This window comes from Alligator mississippiensis, chromosome 3 (assembly GCF_030867095.1).
Source record: "Alligator mississippiensis isolate rAllMis1 chromosome 3, rAllMis1, whole genome shotgun sequence".
Classification (NCBI taxonomy): Eukaryota; Metazoa; Chordata; order Crocodylia; family Alligatoridae; genus Alligator; species Alligator mississippiensis.
In genome coordinates, this window is record NC_081826.1 from 50,524,402 (window position 1) to 50,548,729 (window position 24,328).

Genomic DNA, 24,328 nt, shown 5'->3' on the forward strand with positions numbered 1-24,328 from the left:
CAAAGGTAAATCTTTGGAATCCTGGCTTTAAATTTACCCTTCCTGTTGTGGTTTGGAGCTATTTTCCAGATTCACTTGGTCTGTGACTGGGATCTTGCAAGGACAACTGTTTTTGTGCGATTTCTGCCAAAGATTTTGAAATGTTTATATGGCAACCTGTTTCAGCCAAAATGCAATTATATCTTTCAGGAACAGTTCATGTGATCTTAACATTATTAATTCTGAAACTGAACTTTTGGCCTGATTTGGCCTTGAATTTGATTTGCAAAAAAAAGTTAAAAGCTAAAAGACAAAATGTGATTTTACTTCCCATTGGAGAGATCTGCTATTTAAATAACAACAACAACAACAATAATACAATATAATTAGAAATAATGATATATTAATTCAATGCCTGTGTATTAAATGTCTAGGAAAAGAGGAATCAAAACAATGAACTGTTTTATTCCACAGGTCAATATAACTTATTTTTTTTCCTGCAAAATGGGATAAGTAGCAACAGAACACACATTCTCTACTTTCAACCTTACAGTCCCTAGGGAACTGCTTGGCTATTTTTCTGATAAACTTCTTATAATAAGCTGATTACATTCCTGTCCAAGTCAACAAAATCATGTTTCTTCCTTTATGATGTGCTGGTTGGACCTGAAAAAAGGAAGTAATTCTAAAGGGAAATCAAGCATGCAAGTCAATATGCAATGTGCCCGATTCCTTTTTAAAACTTTTGATTTCACCTGATTCATTTTCAGGTGTGCTGGATGCAGAATGAATATTTTTCTATAAATCACTGAAGGATGTTAAAGGGTTTTAGCAAGTGCAGTCCAGATGAAAGTAAAGTACACAGAGTTTTAAAAACTCAGGGGTTGAAAAAATGCGGTTCAGGGCTTTTTATGATACATCTTGCTGCTCACTTAAGCCTTAAGGGCTAGATCCAAAACTCATTGTCAATTGCAGCCCTTTCGTTGACTTTAGATCATGTTCTAATACAGCCTGCTGAAGGACACTTCCATCAAGGAGAGTACATATTTAGTTATCTATTTTTTCCATTTCTCTATTAAAAATATGAGGGTTCTTCAATCTGCTTCACTTCATATGTATGACATGACCCTTCAGCTCCTGGTCCAGAACTGCACAACACTTGGGTGCCTCAGTCTACACTGACAGCTATTAAAATATTGACATTTGCCACAGAGCAAATGTTCTGATACTCAGAATGAAGCATACAGCAAATTCTGTGCTACTAAAACTTCTAAGCAGCAGACATTATGATCTTAATGGCAAAGACTGTGCCACATGCATTACAATGAGAATCCATATTTATGGTAAGGAAATTTCTCAATCTATGGGGACATGCTAAGCTTCTCGTTTCTCTAAAATGTAATCACAACACCATGTTTCTAGGTAAGCCTGTTCTAATTGACATTGTCAAAAATCAATATGAAAAACAAAAACTCCACTGAAGAAGTTTATCCTCTCAAGGCAAATCTCAAGAAGCTCATTTCTATCAGACGAGGTGTACAAACAGGTAATGAATTGCATGCCCCTACCCTACTAACTTTTCATAATTAATAATACAAAAGAAATAGCAAAAGGCACTAGGGAAGATGTGCTGGGTGAATCTGCAGCCACTCTAGTTCTTTGATTTGCTATGGGAAAAACCTCAGCTTCAGAGGCTGGAAAAGACAGGTTAAAATAGATTCTAAACACTGCTGAAGTGAAATAGAACATCTTGAGGCATGTGCTGTCATTCTAAATTGATATTAGGAGTCTTGATATATTGAAAAAGGCACTGAGGAAATAAAAATAGAGTGGTACCACAAAGGGGAAATGTTTAAAGGGGAAGATGCAAATGAGGAAATCATTCAACCCTGTTTGTAGGCTTCCTTAAGGGAGCACAGCGGAAAAAGGGAGAGTTTCAGACGTGCACTAAATGTCCGTAAAAACTTCATGACTAATATATCAGACACTGGAGGTGAGATTCTCTATAGGAATCTGCTCATAAGAATAATTCTGGACATTACAATGGCAGCGGGGATGAGAGTCCTAAGAAGCATCAACTGAACAGCAGTTTCACAGTGAGCAACACTGCTGAGTCGTATATGCATTTGAGCAATCAAGAATGGACAGTATGGAGGTTAAGTTTGTGAAGTCTCTGTTCTCTCCATCCACCACTTCACAGTGTCCTCACATAGCCAGTTCAATTATTCCACTACCCACATCAAAAGGTATTTGTGATGGAATGTCCACAATCTTGGGTAAAATTTTCAATGATTAATTACCATCACTTAAAGATTTGTCACTTGTATCTAATCTGAATTCATGTAGTATCAGCTTCTAGCAACTGGTTCATGTTATGTCTTCGTCTGCTAGAGTGAAGAGACTACCATCAATGTTTTGTTCATCAAGTAGTCATTTACAGTTTATGAACAAGCAACTTCACCTTTTTTTTTGATAAGCAAAACAGTGCACTTTTAGGCCCCTGACAGACATTCATATTAAGGCCTGATGGTATCTAATCTGATCCCAACAAATTTACCTCTTGCCTTGCCACACACATGCGAGGCAGGATACGTGATTTTGAGATTGTGGATTAGTTCCCAATTGCATTTTACTTGCCCAGATCATGACCCCAGGCTCCCCTTGCACCAACCAGTTGAAACCCAGGTGCCCACAATCTTCTGACTGTTAGTTGGGGCTGGGGACTGAACTGGGATCTGGAACTGATTCTAATCTAGTCCCCAGTTGCAGCCAAGAACAACTTGATGGTCAAAACCCCAGCGGGGGCAGACACATGGTTTTTACTGAACCCTGGGCACAGGGACTCCAGGATCAGGCTGCTGCAGCACATCAGGGTTTTACAGGTCTCAGTGTATGGGGACCCCAGGACTGGGCTTCAACAGCTCAGTCCCAGAGTCTCTGTGCCAGGGGATGAGTAGAGTCATTTGTGCTGCCCAGCTGAGCACTAAACAGCTTTATACTCATCCCTGGCCACAGGGTACCCAGGTTTGGGGAGCCTGTCCCTGATCTTGGTGGAAGCTTTTAAAAACTGCACGTGCAGCTGGACTGCACACTCAATTTTGACATCCCTGAGGTATGCAGATGCCAGAGATGTCAGAAAACCATGTGTGCAGCTGAGATATACACAGTTTTTAAAGGTCTGGGGTGCAGTGAGTCCAAGACTGGGGAGATGCTTCCTGATGTTGGGCTCATTTCACATGGGGATCTGCCTCCAGGAGTTGAATAGGGGTCTGGGGTCCAAGGACTGGTCCTGTTTGCAGCCCAATTGTGTAGGAGACAGCTGTGTCTTGGACCCTGGGGCTACCCCATGCTGAATCCTGACACTCAGCTGAGTAGAACAACGCCAACTGGCCACATGTTCAATTCAAGTTTATTTAAGTAATAGTGGCATGTGCTATGACAAGAAATGCAAAACCTGCCAACACATCTCCACCCCCCCCACTATTACTACACCCCACAACAAAGCCATCAGCATCCCAGGATCTTACAGCTGCACCTCCAGAAATGTAATATATCTCATCCAATGCACCAAATGCCCTGATGGAAAATACGTAGGAGAGACCAAACAAAAACTGTGCACCAGAATGAACGCACACCAGAAATCTATCAAAGACAGAAATACCCAATTACCTGTGGGGGCACATTTCTCACAAGAAAACCACTCTCTCTCCAATCTCTCAGTCCTGATCCTCAAAGGAAACTTACACAACACTTCCCAGAGATGAGCCTATGAACTCCACTTCATCAACCTCCTGGATACTAAAAATCATGGACTAAATATAGACATTGGATTTATGACACATTATAACCTGCCTGACATCTGACTCCCCAGGTATCTGTCCACTTTCATCCCCCTTTTCTCTCCCCCCCTCCCCAGCCTCTCACCCACTGACTCCTCAATCTGCATTTTCACTGACTACCTGTCTTGTATGCATACCAGCCCAGCCGCTGGATTCTTTACTTTTCATTCCATCCAGGAAGAGCACACACCAACTGCTGAAACTTCCTTAGCCTGACAAAGGGTTTTTGAACCTGAAAGCTTGCTTAATAATTATTTTCCAGCTATTTGGGTTGGTCTAATAAAAGATATCAGATTCACCCAAGGAACTTCATCAGTAGACATTTTATATTTTATTCTGGGTCAATGATGAAAACATTAAACTTTGAACATTAAAGTTTGAACAAGCTTCTTTTGGGTAAGATGGCATAGAAATAAATCAACATTTTAAATGAGGGTAATTTTTTTAATGAACTTTAATGTAAATGCAATTAATTTAGTTTCCTTCAAACTCTTAAGAAGTGTTTTCTGGCATTCAGAGTTAAGTGTGCCTGTTTTTGAAGCAAGCTCAATTTCCAAGTCGAGGCAGGCAGAAACTAAAATAGAGGTTTACAATGGAAGCAGCTTGCATCCTTATCTATGGAAACAACCATTATAACAGTTATAAGGAGTTCCCCCTTATCAAAGCCAGGGTATTGTTTCACAGGTAACTCACTCACATTTGGATCCTGAAGCGGAAGCCCCACTAGATGTAGATCGTGATCCCCCTTTCATGGAAAAAACTCCTTTCCCTCTGCGAGTTGCCGTGACAGCCACACGAGGACGTTTCAATGGTATCACTGCACGAGGAGGCGGTGGTACACGACCATGGTAATCAAATAACCTTAGGAAAGTGAGAACAGTGGTGTCAGATGTGGTTTCCTGTCACAGAAATTCTATCAACTAAAGTTTCATGTTGTCTTAGAAAAAATGACCCGTGTAAATCACAACTGTTCCATATCATAGTCAAATTAGATTTCAAGGGCCTCTGCACATTAACTGCCAGATTTGGATTCAGTCACAGTCTAGTGCATAGCTCAGATTTTTGTGCAATTTAAATGAGGGATGCTTTATGGGGATCTGTTATTTGCAGTCTGGAAAATCCATAACCTGCTTTCTTCAGGTTCATGTGATTTCATTGCACATAACTAATTGCAGCACATTTTGCTGTGATGACATTTCAGCTCCTTTATTATATGCAAAGTTTAATTTTAGTTTTCCAACTTCTAAGTGCATATATAAGAAAGGAAATTAACTGCCCTCAATCAAAACATTGCCATGAAAAACATCCTTGGTGAAGACAGTGCAGCACTGTTACCCTGACAAATGATGGATTTCACCATTAATGGAGTCATGTAAGTGACTTTTCACTAAGAAATCTTTGTAGCCTTCGAAGCAGACACAGAAGGCATAAAGGAGTGTCCCATCCATGACAGACTTGACGTGTATTTACTTTATCAAAAGATTACATGCTTGGAACCGCCAGAGCACTGAGGACAACTGTAACAAGTGCCCCTAGTCTGAGCTTAGTTCAAACCATCTATGTTGTGACAATTATATATTAACAGAACTGCCTGTAGAGTCAACTAAAATATTGCTTGCATCCCCATGATCTAGTGCTCCACCACTAAATTCCTGAACCCAGATTTACTCACATGCACACAAGACAAGGGATAAGGGAGCAAGAGGTAAGAAAAGGTGATGAAAGCCATAGAATGAACATTCATATATAAATCTGTGGACTGAGTGAATAAAAACCTGAGCACCTGGGATGGAAGGAGATCAGCACTTCATTGATATCAAATCCCTTCCTTCACATCCCCTTGTAGCTGCTCCACAGTGATTCAGTTTCTGTAAATAGGAAGGGGAAGTGAGGGAAGTGGTTGAGTGGCCATATCCATCACTCAGCCACTAAACTTAAGGAAGGTTTGTAGTTTCCTCTGCTGTAAAGTCCCTGATGCGAGTTGGACAGATAACAGTTTTGCCAGTATCCAGTGTTACTGATATAAACTATTATCATGTAACGTATCTGCATGCTCCCATGGTCACAGAAGTGGAACAAAGCCAGTTTAACTATAGCTCTGTTTAATTCTGAGTTAAAGTTATTAATTTAGTGCTACTATACCACTATAGGTAGGGACCTACTGAATTCATACTTGTGAGATTTTTGCGGAAAACATGAAATCAGACAGGAAAGGGTGGACTTGGTAAAAAATGGTGGGCTGACTGAACCGCCCCCCAAAAAACAAAAACAAAACAAAACAAAAAAAAAAACAACCAACAACAAAAAAACAACCAAAAAACCCCAAACTTAACAGCTAGTAGAGAAAAGGGCAGGAAGCCATGCAGTCTTGGAGCATGGGGGCAGGGATGCTCACACCAGAAGGCAGGGAGGCTGCAGGCAGATGCACTGGGGTCCAGGCCAGCTGTGGCAGGCATCTGGGAGGCTGCAAGCAGCTGCACCAGGGTTCACAGAGCCCTGGCCTAGCTCATTGCCTGCAGCAGACGTACATGTGCAATGAGCCGGGCTGGGGCTTCATGGACCCCGGTGTAGCTGCTTGCAGCCTGCCGGCTGCCTGCCAGAGATGGCCTAGTACTGCAGTGCAGCTGCTTGCAGCCTCCCTAGTCGGGAATGGCCCGAAACTGTGGCTTAATTACCCTGATTAAACCCAGGGAAGCCATTAATCCAGGCTTAATACCACTTAAACAGGGTAATTAAGCTGAGGTTTCAGGCATTTAGCAATCTGTGGGGAGGGGTGGGACTTCCGGCAGCCCTTCAGCCAATTAGATGCATGTGGAGGCTCTGTCACATTCAGCCCATGAAAATGGAGGCTGGCCCTGGGATCTGGCTGTGAAAGTGACTGGCTGCCTTCTCAAGTTTGGTAGCCCCATAACTATAGGGCCATGCAGACATAAGAGTTACTTTTTAACAGATGGTGATTGCTTCCAAGTAGTAACTCTACCACCCCTTTTAACATGTTTTAAAAGTAGTATCTGCCCACAGCAAGGATTACGTTCTCTCTTGGTTAGATCACTGTCCTGCATCTCTGTCCTTGGAAATTTTCAAGAGCAGATTGGACAGATACTTGTCTGGGATAGTCTAGTCAGAGATGATCATGCCTTGAGCAGGGGGGTGGATGAGACAACGTCATTATATCACTTCCAGCAGTACTCTCCTATCATCCTATCTGTAACAGCACAAGTCTAGGTCAAAAGCAGTAATTAAACAATGGGTAGGTGAGGGAAGAATGAGTCTGGGGCACTGCCTAAGGGGAGAGGATGGCAGAATGGAGCAAGGGGTACATCATTACGCCATCCAACCCCAGAGGTTGGCAACCTATGGATCATGGGTCTGATCTTTGAACAGCAATCCATCCTGGACAATGACCAACTTAGGGCAGCCTTGGGGAATAAACCTGTCCTGACTTACAGGCAGCCCCCCAACCTCAAACAACATTTCTTCACCAACAGACTTCCCAACTCCTATTCTCACCAACCACCAATCTTTGCAACAGACCCAAATGGTAGCTATTCCCCTGCATCAACACAGACCACATCACGACTGGACCAAAAAAACAGAGATAACATCTGGGTTTAATTCACGTATTCCTTTACCAATGTGATATATACCATACAGCACCCATATGCTGTCTACATTGGACAGATGGGGCAATCCATATGTGAAAGAATGAATGGAAACTTATCTGACATCAGTTCCAGAAAGGCACACAAGCCTGTGGCCAAACACTTTAACCTCCTTTGGATGTTCCAAATGACTCCAAAGGAAACATAATGAATGAAAATTCTTGTTTCTAGGTAAGAAGGAAAGGAAGTGACCAGAGAATCGTGACCTCTGGCTATCCTGAATCAGTGTCTACCAGGCAGCTGTTTTAGAGGGCCATGAATGAGAGTAGCCCCTTAATGTTGTTCTGACTTATACTTTGGCAAGGGGAGATCTTTGATCAAGAAAAAAATATAGAGGGTGCCAAGACTGCAAAAGTAACTTCCTTGCCCTACTTAGCTGTTCCTCTTTGCAAGGAATCATAACAAATTACCCATCTTCACTGTTTTGCATGTACTATCTGAATCTATACTGCTGTAGCAGCTGCATCAAAGTAACATATGCATATATTTATGTGATGGCAGATAACAAATCTCTTCAGCTTTCCAGGGGGATGCCTAAAGATTACATTTTTCAGGAGACATTCCACATCTTTTCACACATATAAACATCATGAAAAACACTTTATCAAACTGTTATATCTAAGGAAACTCTACACCTACTATGTATTCGATGAAATCATGCTGGGAAGGAACTCTGCAGGAATAAAAAACCATGGGTTTTTCTTTTCATATCCTTTAATCTTCCAGTAAAGAAAAAACTCAAAAAGGTGTCAAATAGGGAGAGGATACCAAAAGAACTGCTTAACAAGCAGAGGTTGTGTGGTGATAGAGTGGAATTCAAGGTTTTCTGTAAATCACATCCCCTAATGTATGCTATTCTAAGAGTCTACTGTTCAGTGCATAATAAAGACAATTAAATATGAATAATCTAAACAACAACAAAAAATAAACTCTAACCAAAATGTGACAGCATTGTAATTAAACAATAAAAATTGTGTAGGAAATATAAAAACAGAATCTCACGTACCGATTGTAGAAATCATCTCTGTAGTAATCATAATCAAAGACATAACCACTGAGGAAAGAACACAAAAAGCAATAATGAACTGGCTTATAGAGAAGTTACATTCATTAGAATCTTTTCAGCATTATAATATTACATTGTTTTCCCAGAAGAAAAGCTTTTTCAATGCTTTTTACTGTCTCTCAAAAATATACATTATGTACTATACATTATATTTGTTAATGCTAGTGCATGCTGCCATTCTAGAGCAGATTCAGGAACATCGGCTATTATTAATTGCCATTATAGAGATCAATGAAAGAAGATGATAGCACATACAAAAAGAGACTAACACAATATAACAACTCCATAATTAGATAATTGTTAGTCTAATTTTCTGACAGATCAAAAAGGCAAACACTCTAAATGCTGGGGTCTTTATCTTGTTCCAATTTGTACACATCCAGGAAAGCCAATAACCTTGAATGATGAGAAAAACAAATAAAAGGTACAAGTAGTCCCATGATTAAGAACAAAAAATAGTAGAGATATCAAACCCAGAGAAATACAAAGTAGATGGAAATGTTGCCACCTGGGTAATCTAAACCTGTTTCTGAGAATTCAATATGGAGAAAGGGAAGAAAAGCTAGGAAAACAAGTGACGTATCTTACAAATAGTAACTTCTGAAAGATGGTTTCAGTATTTTTCCTTCCTTGAAAGAGAACATGCATCTCATCCTGAGGCAGAAATAGGCCAGCCGCATGTTTAATATGGGAACATTAAGAGAAACATGCAGGTAAATAATTGGAAAGGTGCAGAGACCCACCAAATTTTGTATGGCAAAAGCAAAGTTAATCATGCAAGGTCATTGAACTGAAGAGCTGTTAGTGGTCTACTTACAATAAAGTATACTGAGGTAATGGGTGAAAGTCTAGAAAGACTAAACCTACTTTGTTCTGGCTGCCTGAGAGAGTCAACTAGAACAAGTATCTTGGGGTAGAATCCATTATGACATGAGAAAATAAAGCAAACTGAAAATAATGAAAGTACCACAGGAAAAATGAGACGATTTAAAACAGGAAACTAGAAATGACAAAGTATAGAATAAAACTGATTAGGGATTCAGGATAGGATTCCTCTCCCCAGTGTGTGAGATGTTTTTCCATGCAAATTTATTAAGGCTTTTTACAGGGACCATGTTGTCATCTTTTACTGTAATTTAAGCAAAATTCCCATAATTTTCCCAGATAAAAGCATCAGGCATGCCACCAGTGATAACAGCAGTTACTGAACTCTAACAAGATTTTTTTCCCTACAACCTGGATAATATATATGATTTTGAGATGTACAATACTTTCTTATAGGTAAGGATTGAATTTTTAAGCTCTCTTTAGTAATAAAGGAAAGCTAACCTGTAATATCTTTGCAATAGTTTTTCTGAATATAATCACAGTCTCTTATTGCGTCTTTCACTCAATAGCCATTCTACATGATTTAGGACATGCATAGAAATCAGAGATAGCAAACTATTATTTTATTTACTGCCAGTCACAGAACACTAACATTTTTATTTAGCTGTATGATTAACTGATGCAATAAGCCTGAGTTTAATATGTAATTTTATTGTGTTTTTAGGTGGAAAGAAGAGGATATTTAAAGGAGGAAATTTAATGTAAAAGACCTATCCCATAAAAATCCTTCATTTTGGATAAAATCTCTTTTACCTGTATGGCAATCAGATAATAATGGAGCAGAGGTAACAAAATCTAGTGTCATAAATTTAACCCGGGTACGCCCAATGGTGTGCACTATTCTCAGTCGAATGGGATGGGTAGGCAGGAGGGGGGTGCTGTGAGAAGGATGCCAGAATTTCGAGCAGATCCCTCTTTCCTCTAGAGTTTGCCTAAGCCCAACGTTCTGAACTACGTACAATTTATTGAGTTACCAACATATATATATAAAACCCTTTAAGACAGATAAAATTACAGATATAAATACAAATATACATATAAAGGTCTGTTAGCTGGAGGAAGTTGGCACTAGGGAGGGCATTCGGGTAAGTATCTGTGCCTCAGGTGCAGAAGAGGGGTGGATCCCAGGACTGTCAATCCAGCAAGTTTATATCACAAGTGGATTAGCTAATAAAGACATCCTTATAGAGCCCATTATACAAAATTAATACACCCAACTATTTATAACACCAACAATAACAATAGATACCAAATAAATACCATAACTATACCACATATTAGGTGCACTCTTTCTGGGTTCCAACCACTTGGTCCCTCAAATGGGATAGGGTCTTCTCCCCCCAGGCTCACTCCCCCCGAGGTCCCTTGCCCGGGGGCACCTCCCTTGTGGGACCTGGGTTCCCGGTAACTCATGATCCTTCCTCTGGGGCTGTTGATTTGGCCTCTGGGTCCCCACACTGTCTCAGGCCTCCTGGAGCCATTGGCCTCAAGTTGAGGGTTTTTCCCTCTGGGCCCTGTTTTGGGCACCCAGGGAGCTCCTATGGGTGCCAAGCCTTCACTGGTTCTGGTTCCCTAGCCTCATGCCAGGGGTCTTTCCCCTTCCCGGGCCCTGCTCTGGGCACCAAGGCTCATTTAGTTTAATGCTGAGCCACACTGAGGGGCTCTGGTTATCCGGCCTAGAGGCGGGGTTAACTTGAGCAACCTCAAGCTGCTCCCAGGGCTGACTCTCTGTGTGCTGACCTGTGCATCGTGTGGGGCCTGAGCAGCCTTGAGCTGCTCCCAGGGCCATCTCTCTGTGTGCCAATCTGCACATTGACTGCCCAGCCGCTTGCTGAGCTTTCAGGCTCAAGCCTCCTCAAGTGGCTCCTAGAGCCTGATCCCCATGTCCCGATTTGCACACCACTGAAGCTCAAGCAGGGTCCTGAGGATGGCTGTTTCTGGAGCTCCTCTCTCCTTGCCATCCCTTGTTGTCTCTCCCTAGCCTGCTAAGCACGTTCCCCTTTTATACTCTTTAGGGGTTCCACCCGTGAAGATCTCTGGATCTGGCTGGTGCAGTTCTGATTCAGGTTCAGTTGCTCCTTGCCCCCTCCCTTCAGAAAAGGGGGGGTCATTGCTTCCCTTGTGCTGCCTCTGGATTGGTGGGTGGGCTCCACCAATCAAACAGCAGGTACTTGATTCTGGGACTCAACCTAAGCGCTGAAAAGGTAAGCCTGCTACATAACCAAGGGTTAGGGTATTGGCAGCTATGCTTCCCCTGGGAAGCTACTGGTTTATATTTTATGCTAGAAAAGTAGCAGAAGACCCTTCAAACAGTTCAGGTATGATTGGTTCTAGATATTCATTAATGGAGATGGGATGACTTCTGCCTCAGCACTTCTTTTTCTACCTCCCTCACCATTGTCTACATTAGCACAGGGACATCTAGATTGCTTCTCTGCTAGTAGCCCTCTTTGCCCTACAATGCATTTTCAGCTATATCACATTTCTTTATTTCAGCCACATAAGACTTTAATGGGACTACTTAACAGTGTGCATACTTAAGTGCTTTACTGGTTAGGAGTTTCTTTTTACTGATAAGCCATGTTTGGATGAATGCTGTCTCTCCATTACTCCTCATATGGCATGTCTACATGTCGCCATACGGTAATGTTGCTATGGCACAATGCTTTAGTATTTCCTTTTGGAAGTACTATAGCATGGCACAGTAACCACCTGCACTGTGCTGTGTGCATGGTGCACAGTTAGGTTTCAATGCTATGTTGCGATAGCGGCATGCTAAAAAGGGGGAGTGCGTCACTATGGCAACATAGCTGCTGATCAAGTGTAGACTCACATGATCACTACATTGCTGTAGTGTACCCTACAGTGTTGTAGTGCATCACTACAGTGATGTAGGATGACGTGTACATGCACCCATATTGTATTAAATATTTTTCAAGCCTTAGCATCTTTGTAGAATTTGGCCAAGCTCAGATCATCGTTTATTTAAAAAGAAACTGGTTTTTAACAACAAATCAAACTGTCAGAGGATTCCATTCTTTTCCTCTATTCTATGCACGATTAATTCTTCATTTAAACCTCAATCTTCATGTTTTTTTAAATTTGCAAGAAAAAAAAGCCAACACTTTGGTCACTCCACAAATCAAGCTCTTACTATTCTTCCATATAAGCAGGAAGATAGAGGATCTATTTTGAAACTTAAAAAGTATAAATAAATAATTTGCAAATTAAATTGCTGATTTGGGTCAGGAGGTGTCATCTTACTTTTTTTAACATTTGCTGTTGCAAGATTCTGATATTGTAACATTCTGGTCTGATCACCCAAAATAATGTGCTGGTTCTATCATCATGAAGTATTGGTACACAATTTTAAAAGCTGCTGCAATAAATCAGAAGCAAAATAGGGTATCATTTAAAACATACATTTTAATTCTGCATCCTAAAAAATACAAGCAGTTAGCTCAAAACTATTTTCCAAAACCACTTAAAAATGAGGGTAAATAAATTGATTTGGTAAGATACCTCATCTGTAACTGGCAATAACTTCTCAAAGGCTCAGTTTTGCTGAGGTATTTTGGCTGCCCTCAAATCTCACTGAACTGAGAATATGATGAGGATTTCCCATGCCTAGCAGAATTGCATCTTTGGCAAGGATAGCAAAGGGTACTTGCTTCCATATCATGTTCAGCCTTGTGTGTTGAAAATGCAATTCACCTCAGAATAGATGGCTTCTTTATGGGCCTTCTCAGCTTATTTTGTGGAGAAAGGGAACAGCTCTACAAAGTTGCCTTCTGCACATGACGCATGTTGTTGAGGGATGCACTACACAGGCAACAGATAGGTAAGCATATAAGAGCCATTAGGATGGAGCAGGCGAGTGCCATTTAACCTACATGTATGGGGACTCAGTGCCTGGGATCACTGGGATAAGTGGGTGTAGGAGACTACAACTATTACTTTATCCAACAGGTTAGAACAATGGAGACAGAAGTGTTGTAATGCAGATCTCTGGCTTGATGGAAAATTCTGTTAGTCTTCAGATGCTCTTTATTTCCCTGGAGAAGGTCCATTTAACACAGGCTTTGTACAGGGAGCTATGACATTCATAGTAGATATTTAGGATTCTGTCCTATGCATTAAAATGATCAGTAGGGGTACAGTCACTCAAACATGTCTGTGGCATGATCGTAGCCACCAGTGTGCTAGCATCAGCTGTGGGATAAATAGGCACATGTGGGGTAGGCATGAAACTTTGGGAAACATTGTCCATGGATCCATATTGAGACACATGAGCAGTTTCCTTCTTTCTTCCCTCTGTAATTGTTCCTCCACAAATGGCAATGGCACATGATGAAAGGCCTCAATGCCATAACTTTCTATAGTATAGCTGTGTTACCTGTTTGTGTCAGTCACGGCCACAGAATACAAAGGGTTAACTCATTTTTGATTTTACACAGAAACTGGGTCACCTGGCTCTGACTCCTCCCCACTGTTCCCTGACTTATCCACTTCTTCTCCCACGGTTCTCATGGAATCTTGGACATACAAAATAACCGCAGAAGAATGGTGGATGCCACATGGAAGGCTAAGTACAGATGTTCAAAAAGCCCCTGGAGGAAAGTGCTCTATCACACTTTACTTAAAGTAGTTTAAGTCAGAGCATGTTCCAACTGAACAGATGTGTGCTGTTTGGTGAGGGGGGCCTTGGGGGGGGGCTTGGTGCCCGCCTGCACTGGCCAAGGCCATCAGGTGGAGGGTGGTGCAGCATGCCTCCAAGGAGGAGGCTGCTGGAATGGCCCCCTCAGTCCCACCCCTGCCACCAGGTGGGGACTGTCAGCAGCAGGTGGGGGGAGAAGGGGGAAAAGGGAGCACCCCCGGCTGTGTGGACTCAGCCCAGCCCCTATCCTGAAACCAGCCAGCAAGCTGTGGGGGGTGCCCTTGTGGCAGGGGCGCTTTCTTACCTCAGCTTCAGCCAGCAGTGGCAGTGTGAGTTCCCTGTCCTGCTTTTCACTTTGCCAGGAACTGTGGTGGGAGGGGGTAGAAAAGGACCCCCCTTGCCCGGTGCCCCCCCCTCACTTGGGACTTGAAGGGCTGGGCTGGGCTCCACTGCAGTGGGGGGTAGGGGGGTCCTTTTCCACCTTCCACCATTCACTGGTGCAGTGAAAAGTGGGACGAGGTCCCTGTGCTAAATTGCTGACTACACCTGGGGGAAAGGAGCCCCCCGGCCAGGCTGTGGTGCTCTGCAGGGCTGGGGCAGGTACAGGGACAGAAACCTCCCTTCCCCCCACTCTAATCCCCAACCAGGCTGTGGCTCACAGCTGGCTAGGATCAGAAGTTGTCGCTGACTTGGCTCAGTGACAGCCGGGGTGGGGGGCGGGTGAAGCCAACCTGGTGCAGGCAAAGCAGATGAGCTCTGCCCAAGGTAAGCATGCCGCCCTGCTAGGGGCCCCTGCAACCTGGTGAATGCAACCGAACCTAACACGTGATAGATATGGTACAGACATTAAAAAAAAGCACTCTAAGCTAAACGGATATTTTAAGATCACAATAAACCATTTTTAAAGCACCTTGAGTACTATGAACATTTGTTCTGTTACAGCTTTAAAGTACTTTCTGCACACTTAATGCACATTCAGTGTAACATCTGTACCTAGCCAAAAAGTAGTAATAAAGTTCTGGATGGCTTTACTTTCCTCTTTGCATGCTCCTTCACATTTTAGAGGTTTTGCTCCCCTCCATGCTACATAACAGAAGAGAGAATAAAGATCCCTAAGAATAACAAGAACATTGTTGTCAACTCTTGTGATTTTACAGATTGTCTTCTGGTGGTTGATTTCTGTTTTTTGTCTTGAAGCATCAACTTCTGTAGGTAAGTGAGCACTTGAGAATCACGGCTATTTTTTTTTAAGTTTCTAGTCTTCTTGGCTGCAGAAAGAAAAACCCTAAAATGTTATGTATGTGTACCTTAATGGCTCAAAAATCAAGGCTACAAAAAGAATCCAAAATATACTATTTAAAAGAAGAATCCATTATGATTTTCAAGTGCATTTCATGACTTTTTGAACCTGAATCATGATTTTCCAATGCCTGGCAATGCTGTAATAATGTGATTGCATTGAGAAAAATGATCACTATATTCTCCTCAGCTACAGCATTAATTGCTCACACTCATGTATGCAACAGAAAGCCACAATGATTTGGGCAGTGGTAGGGTATAAAACACAGAACAGCAAGTTAGCACAGATGATCATTGGTTCAGAGATTAAGGTCACTGCAGGGCTCTTAGCCTCTTGAGAGTTATAGCAATCTACCAAGCTGTGTTACAAAGGCTGCAGGCAACATTTGTACTGCATAGCATACCAAATACGCAGCAAGCTGCAGACAGAGTGAGGTTTAAACAAACCTGTGTACTAGGGGAGTCAGCAGTTTCCTAATGGCAATGTAAACAGGCTGATTACATATCCACAAACATATGCCATCTCTGCAGCATTAACAACAGAGCTGTGTATATGATGCTACTAACAAAATGAAAGAAAGCAAAACACACTGTAATGCTCACCTCGAGCCCAAAGAAAGTACAGCAGCAACAAATAAAATATGCTTTTGGTATGCAAAAGTCATGACTTATTTTTCCGACCTGCTATCACTAAAACAATCCTGCCTGTGTTGAAAATATTCTATATCTTTTTAGCCACACTTCACTTAATATTGAGCTTACTTTATATTCTGTTCTCCTTTAAAAAATAAAGGATTCTCCTGGGGCCAGATTTTCAGAGCTGTAATTTTGTAGATACTCAACTTTCATGAGCCCGTCAGGAGTCAGACATATGTCAGCCAGACAAACGCAAAATTGTGCAGTTGTACATACTTCTGAAATACGCTTACAGGCATTAGCAAGCCCTTATTTTTGTTAGGGCATCAGGTGTTGAAAAACTGCTGCTACTATACAGTTTTCTCTGTATTCATTATTCTGCTCCTGCAAAAGGAGTTTATAAACCAGGGGTCAGACACTGCTCTTACCTTTCTTCTAAACCAGTGACTCTAAGCTAGGGTGCCTCAAGATTCTTTCAAGGGTGCTGTAGGGTGCCACACAAAGTTAGCACTGTTTGGTTTACAAACATAATTCACAAGTTCAGACCAGGGATTTCAAATAGAAATCTATAGTTGTGGTCTTTCTGAGCAATGTGCAGCAGAAAACAGCTCTTATTATTATGGTGAAAACGAAGAGCTGGCATTTTCCAATGGGGTGCCCTGAGTGTATACGGGGGTGCCTCAAGTTTATACAGGGGTTCCCTTAGTCTAAAACTGTTGAGAACCACTATAAATATTAGAAAGTTCACTGAGTGCAATAGAGTTATTCTGATTTAGAGACCTGCAAGACAGCAGAACCTGTTCTCAGAATCTTAATTGCAAAAAGTGATTCTACCTTGTATATGATTTACTTTTTGCTAATATCTCTTGCTTCTTCCAGTACTGAGATTTACTCATAAATCAAGGAAATGTTACAAACCAGACACAATATATCTTAATTCAACTGACAGTACTATCACTACTTACACTGTCTATTTGCTCCTTTGTTGTCATCATTGGATAAAAATATTCAATCCAAAAGCAATATTTTTTCAATCAAACTGTTTTTAGATGCACTTGTCATCATAATGGTTTAAACTAGTAATCCAGATCCTTGGAAAATCATTTGTCCTGTTGTGTAGAAAGAGTGTAAAGAAATGTGTCCTCCTTAAAGCTAAAGGAGATGAGTCTAAGTTAAAATGACATCTAAATATTAAAAAAATGTTGTCAATAATTTATTGGGGCTGTTTGACTTAGAGAATTTAAAGGTGATAGGGAGACTTTCCCCCTAGGCTATCAAATTGAATTTTATTAAATTGGTAGTGATTAAAAAGCACTGCCATCTGACTGATCTTCTTTAGCATAGCTTAATGAAGTTAGTGGCCTGCTCCCTATCTCTCAAAAGCATCTCTCTGTCCCTCAAAAAAAAAAGATACTTACCCAGACAGTGGAGATCTCATGATCCTCTCAGCCATTCAAGTGTAGTTATAAGGTGCAGCCTGCTTGTGGTAATGGGGCACTGTCTTCTTGCTTTCCCTGTGGCTTGCTGCTCGGCCTTTTGACTAGAGGCAAACAAGACTAGGGGGCATCTGAACCCCAAGGCCTCCTGGCTTGGGGCTTGCATGTAGGATGCCTGCCATGGCTTTGGGGAGTATCTAAAGCCCCCCAGGCAATAGCTCTGGGAGGGAGGATGCTTTCCTGGTGGTAGAGGCAAACAGACTTGAATGACTGAGCCCTGCTCAGGTGAAATTTGAAACTTGACTATTGGGCTTTGGCCAATAGAATTCATAACTGATTTGGCCTTTGAAATGAAATAGAAAACAAATCTCTCCAAAACACCAAAACACTTGACATTAATAAACATATTAATTTAATCTTTGTTCTCATTGAGGAAATTGTGAAGGGAGAGAGATACAATCTTTACTCAAGCGGCAGGCCCTGCTCAGGTCAACCATGAGACAAATCAATGGGAGGGTGTAAGAAAACCTCTGCTTTTGCAGGCAGTATGCATTCTGCAGACAAACAGGGAACACTCTCCAGAGTCTGCTTTTTGCTGACATACTTACTGTCAAGGGACAAATTATGTCAGTGATTTCACAGGCTAATACATTCTGGAAGGTTTATAGTAAGGCAGAAAGTGCCAGAGGGTGGAAAGGATAGAAAATGTAAGTTTTAACTTATTAAAAGGATGAACTGCAGCTAGAAAAGTAGGCAAAGTCTTTTTTTTTTTCCAGGCAAAGTGATCGGAGAAAGTGAATTCTCAAATTAGTTGGTTATTAGCAAATTACAATAATTGGTCCAATTTGATTGTGTTTGCACACATTTACATAAATGAAAGGGTCTGATATGTAAGTGCTGATCTGTGTGTATACGATTAAGGTTTGAAAGATGCATGCCATTATTTCAAAGCTACTTTTCTTTCACTGTGGGACCAGAATATGAAAAGGAGGAAGGAGATCATTAGGAGGACCAGAAGGCAAATTCTTATAAGGGAAATTGACAAGAACAACCTGTTTTTTGGAGATCAGAAAAGAACACAGTCATGTTTATAGGCTATTTTTTTTTATTTCTGTGGGGAAATTGAAAGGATTTTTGGAATGCCCAGTAGACAGGAACCACATGCTGTCTGAAACTGTGCAACTAGAGTCTCTCTTGCCCTCATTTTCTGGCATATTTTGATCTATTCTACTTTTGCTGTCATAGCAAGTCCTATATGAATTTAAGTAGTTGCCTGGTAGATAACAGCCCCATTCCTGCATCATTAGAGTGAAAAGGAGTTTCTCCACTAATGTTCCATGGGACAGAACTGGATAATTTGTGGTCCCGTTAGAAAATATTTTCTTTATAATAAGTGCACAGTTACAAGCTGATAAGTACTCCACCATTAAATATAATTAGGGTGGAATACTGAACCTGGTGCTCAGTAACTCAGGCTGGATTTTCAAAATTGTTTATGTGCACCTGAATCACTTAGGCACATTCTGGAGGTTTGAAGGACTAATAGAATGTAGGCAGATGAGGTTCCTTGGGTGAATCTGATATCTTTTATTAGACCAACCCAAATAGTTGGAGAATAGTTATTAAGCAAGCTTTTGGGTTCAAAAATCCTTCGTCAGGCTAAGAATGTAAAGCACATGAAAGAACATACATTCTCCTCAGAAGAGCAGCTCTACTCATTGCAGGGAGAGATAGTAACAAGGCTGGCAAAAAAACATTTTTTCCCCTTTTTTTTTTTTAGTTTTGACCAGGGCAGTGATCAAACTGGTAAGAACTGAACAAAACTGGCTTTTTATAAGGAAACATTCTCAAACATCTAGAAGTTACTGCAAAAGAATTCATACGATGATAGAATACTGAGATTGTGACCCAACTGCAAGTATGTGTAGCATCATCCACTTCAGTAGAAATAATGTTTTAAAATTGTAATTTAATCCAGAATAAATTAAGAAGCAGATTAAAGTGGAGAATGTGGAGAAACTTGCAATGTGCTATCTTCACAGCAAAGTAGGTAGAAAAGAGCCAGATCTGAATCAGAACATGGAAGAACCATCATGCCTAATAGCTACAGAAAATGTTATCACCTTATGACAACTTTTATTTTTGAATATTTTGTAGATGTGCCACTGTGATTTGCAGGTTCCTTCCACTGACAGCCAGGTGGGGGAGTGCCTGAGATATGAGTGGTGCCTCCTGGTGGTGTCCCTCAGGAAGGAGGCAAGAGAACTACAGGACGAGGTGGCAAGGCTCCAAAGCATCCTCTGCCACAAGGACTTCATTGATTCAGTTCTGGAGGAGACCCCTAGGACTTTGGAGGAAGGACTGCCAGAGGCAGAGTTAGAGAAGAAAAAGGAAATGGACTCCCAGGAAGCTGGAACCTTGTAGCCTATGGCTGCAAGCAGAAGTCTTCAATTCACCTGCAGTGGTTTGCCTGAAAAAGAGATATGGAGCCCTAGCAACAGAGGAGGAAGAGCATGTTCCTCCATCACTGGTGGAGGAGGCCAGGCCAGGCATCCCCGAGGTTGGGAGGATTGAGACCACTGCCATCAGGAGGAAGTGATGGATGGTGGTGGTTTGAGACTACCTTTTGCAGGGGACAGAGGCATCCATCTGCCAGCCTGATCTGTTGTTTTGGGAGATCTGCTACTTGCCCAGAGTCCAGATCCATGATGTGGATCTCGTCGGGGGAAGGGGAAGATGAGGGCAGAGGCAGCCTTGGACCGCTAAACCAAGTGTCACCCACAAAAACAGCCCAGCCTAGACCAACGACCAGCAGAACAAATACCCAGGTAAGCAACAGTGGCCCGGGTAGTACTGAGATTAAGGGGCTAGTGCATGGATCTTCAGGAGGCCTCAAATGCCTCTACACTAATGCCCATAGTATGGGGAACAAGCAGGAGGAACTTACCCTCCTGCTAGCTAACACCAACCCAGACATAGTGGGGCTCACCTAAATGTGGTTTTCATAGATTCACAGATGTTAGGGTCAGAAGGGACCTCAATAGATCATCAAGTCCGACCCCCTGCATAGGCAGGAAAGAGTGCTGTGTTTAGATGACCCCAGCTAGATGCCTATCTAACTTCCTCTTGAAGACCCCCAGCGTAGGGGAGAGCACCACCTCCCTTGGGAGCCCATTCCAGACTTTGGCCACTCTAACTGTGAAGAAGTTCTTCCTAATGTCTAGTCTAAATCTGCTCTCTGCTAGCTTATGGCCATTATTTCTTGTAACCCCCAGGGGCGCCTTGGTGAGTAAAACCTAACCAATTCCCTTCTGTGCCCCCATGATGAACTTATAGGCAGCCAAAAGGTCGCCTCTCAACCTTCTCTTGCGGAGGCTGAAGAGGTCCAGGTGCCCTAGTCTCTCCTCATAGGGCTTGGCCTGCAAGCCCTTAACCATACAAGTGGCCCTTCTCTGGACCCTCTCCAGGTTATCCACATCCCTCTTCAAGTGTGGCACCCAAAATTGAATGCAGTATTCCAACTGCAGTCTGACCAGCGCCCGATAGAAGGGAATTATCACCTCCTTGGTTCTGTTCTTCATGCATCTGCTGATGCACGATAAAGTGCCATTAGCTTTTCTGATGACTTCGTCACACTGACGACTCATGTTCATCTTGGAGTCCACTAGGACTCCAAGATCCCTTTCCGCTTCTGTGCCACCAGGCAGGTAATTTCCTAGGCAGTAGGTGTGCTGGACATTTTTCTTCCCTAGGTGCAGCACTTTGCATTTCTCCTTGTTGAATTGCATTCTGTTCTTTTCTGCCCATATGTCCAACCTGTCCAGGTCTGCTTGTAGGATTTGCTCCAGGGCAGATTTCAATGAGGTGGGACCCAACACATGATTAGGCACTAAATATCAAGGGCTATTGGCTGTACAGGAGGGACAGGGAGGAGAGGACAGGGAGGAGAGGTGGGTGTGTGGCACTCTATGTCAAGGAGAAATACACATCCTCAACAAGTAGCACTGGGTCAGAGGAGGGGCACACTGAAGTGCTCTGGGTTAGAATACAAGAAAGTCAAGGGGAAAGGGACTTAATGGTGGGGGTCTACTACAGACCACCCAACCAAGGGGAAGAGCTAGACAGGGAATTCTTAAGTCAGCTCATGGAGGTAGTTAGGTTAAAGGACGTGGTCATCATGGGTGACCTGAACTTTCCAGACATCTACTGGGAAGAGCAGTCAGCCAGGTCTGACTACACACATAGGTTCCTAGTTGAGATACAGGACCTCCATCTAAACCAGGAGGTACACAGCCCCACAGGGGAGATGCCTTGTTGGATCTGGTCCTGGCCACAGATGACAACCTGGTGAGGGCAACACCTGGGCAACAGCAACACCTGAGCAACAGCAATCATCGCCCACTGGAATCCAGCACAAGGTGGCAAAGGCCTGCAGCAAGGCAGAAACCCTGGACTTCAGAAGGGCAGATTTCAATGAGGTAAGGAGAATAGTCAGGGAGGCACTGAGGTCCCAGCAGGGAGGGGAGTCAGGTGTGCAGGAAGAGTGGTCGTTCCTTAAGGAGACAATCCTCCAAGCCCAAAGGGAGGTAATCCCAACATGGATCAAAGGGGGCAAGAGGGTGCAAAAGCCCCCATGGCTCACCAAAAGCATATGGGAATGTCTCCTAGCTAAAAAGGAGGTGTACACCCAATGGAAGGGAGGGGCCATCACCAGGGAGGACTATACCTCGGTTGCTCAGGGCTGTAGGGGGGTGGTCAGGAAGGCCAAGGCGGAGATGGAACTGGGACTAGCTACCCAGATCAAGGACAACAAGAAGTCCTTTTTTAAATACATACGTGGTAAAAAGAACATACCGGGTAACATGGGACCTCTGCAGGACACACTAGGAAATCTGGTCATCACACCAGACAGCAAAGCTAACCTATTCAACAATTTCCTTGCCTCCATTTTTCTGAGCAGGGACTGGGTCACTGTCCCTGCCGGGACCCCCGTAGGTCCAAGGGGAGGCACACCCATGCCTAGGGTCAGTGAGGACCTAGTCAGGGAACTTCTGGAGGGACTGGACATATTTAAATCAGCAGGTCCTGATGATCTCCACCCCAGAGTGCTGAGGGAATTAGCAGAGGTCATTGCGGGACCCCTGGCACAGCTTTATGAGTGCTCATGGTGTTCTGGTATAGTGCCAGAGGACTGGAAAAGGGCCAATGTGGTTCCCATTTTCAAAAAAGGGAGGATGGAGGACCCAGGAAATTATAGGCCAGTCAGTTTTACCTTGGTCCTGGGTAAGTTTTTTGAGAGAGTTATCCTGGCGCATGTCCGTGAGGGGCCAGCAGGGGAGATTATGCTTAGGGGCAACCAACATGGGTTCATTAGAGGCAGGTCCTGTCAGACCAACCTGGTGGCCTTCTATGACCAGGTCACAAAATCCTTAGATGTAGGTGTAGCAGTGGACGTAGTCTTTCTGGATTTCAGGAAGGCCTTCGACACTGTCTGTCACCGCATTCTCATTAAAAAACTTGGGGACTGTGGCATTGACACCTACACAATCAAATGGGTCACTAGTTGGCTGGATGCACTAGTTGGCACCCAGAGAGTGGTGGTGGATGGGTCATTTTCGACCTGGAGGGATGTGGGCAGTGGGGTTCTGCAGGGCTCGGTCTTTGGGCCCGCACTGTTCAACATCTTCATTAGCAACTTGGACGGGGGTGTAAAAAGCACCCTGTTCAAATTCACAGATGACACTAAGGTGTGGGGAGAAGTGGGCACTCTAGAAGGGAGGAATAGGCTGCAATCGGACCTAGACAGGTTACAGGGGTGGGTGAATGAGAACAGAATGGGTTTCAACACTGACAAGTGCAAGGTACTGCACCTGGGGAGGAAGGACCAGCAGCATACCTACAGGCTGGGGAACTCCCTTCTCATCAGTGCAGAGGTGGAAAAGGATCGTGGAGTCATTATGGATGCCAAAATGAACATGGGCCAAGTGTGGGGATGCAGTCAGGAAGGCCAACCATACCTTGTCAAGCATCCACAGATGCATCTCAAGCAGGTCCAAGGAGGTGATCCTTCCCCTCTGTGACACTGGTCAGGCTACAGTTGGAGTACTGCATCCAGTTCTGGGTGCTGCACTTCAGGAGGGATGTCGACAACATGGAGAGAGTCCAGAGGAGGGCCACCCACATGGTCAGGAGTCAGCAGAGCAGGCCCTATGAGGAGAGGTTAAGGGACTTGAACCTATTCAACCTCCACAAGAGAAGGCTGAGGGTGGATCTAGCGGCCATTTACAAACTAGTCAGGGGGGACCAGCAGGCATTGGGGGAGACCCTGTTCCTCTGAGCACTACCAGGAGTGACAAGAAATAATGGTCGCAAGCTGGCAGAGGGTAGATTCAGGCTAGATATCAGGAGGCGCTACTTCACTGTCAGGGCGGCTAGGATCTGGAACCAACTTCCAAGAGAAGTGGTGCTGGCTCCTACTCTGGGGTCCTTTAAGAGGAGACTGGATGAACACCTTGCCGGGGTCATTTGACCCCAGTGCTCTTTCCTGCCATGGCAAGGGGTCAAACTTGATGATCTGCTCAGGTTCCTTCTGACCCTACCAACTGTGAAACAATGAAAGTATGTCATGAAGAGATTATCAAGACTTGTCCTGTCCTCTGACTACCACCCCCTGCTTCTCATGTACATGGACATGATGCTGCCAGGGATGAAGTTCTGCTGCAAGTGGAAGTTTCTGATCACAGGCTTTGGTTCTTATGGGGGACTTGAAGCACCATGACATCTACTGGGAGGCCAACACAGCAGTGCACAGGCAATCCAGGAAGTTTCTGAAAAGTGTTGGGGACAACTTCCTGGTACAAGTGCTG

At 43.3% G+C, this 24,328-nt stretch overlaps 1 protein-coding gene across 4 annotated transcripts in view; it reads right to left on the reverse strand.

Annotated features, from left to right (window-relative positions):
• RALYL (RALY RNA binding protein like) overlaps positions 1 to 24,328 on the reverse strand; it is a 717,576-nt gene that overhangs the window by 43,525 nt on the left and 649,723 nt on the right. For all 4 annotated transcript variants that reach the window (XM_019486903.2, XM_059723935.1, XM_019486910.2 and 1 more), the window contains 2 exons: positions 8,487 to 8,534; positions 4,516 to 4,679 (listed from right to left, as the gene is read on the reverse strand). In XM_019486903.2, the coding sequence (XP_019342448.1) occupies positions 4,516 to 4,679; positions 8,487 to 8,534 (212 nt within the window). The remainder of the gene's footprint in view (positions 1 to 4,515; positions 4,680 to 8,486; positions 8,535 to 24,328) is intronic.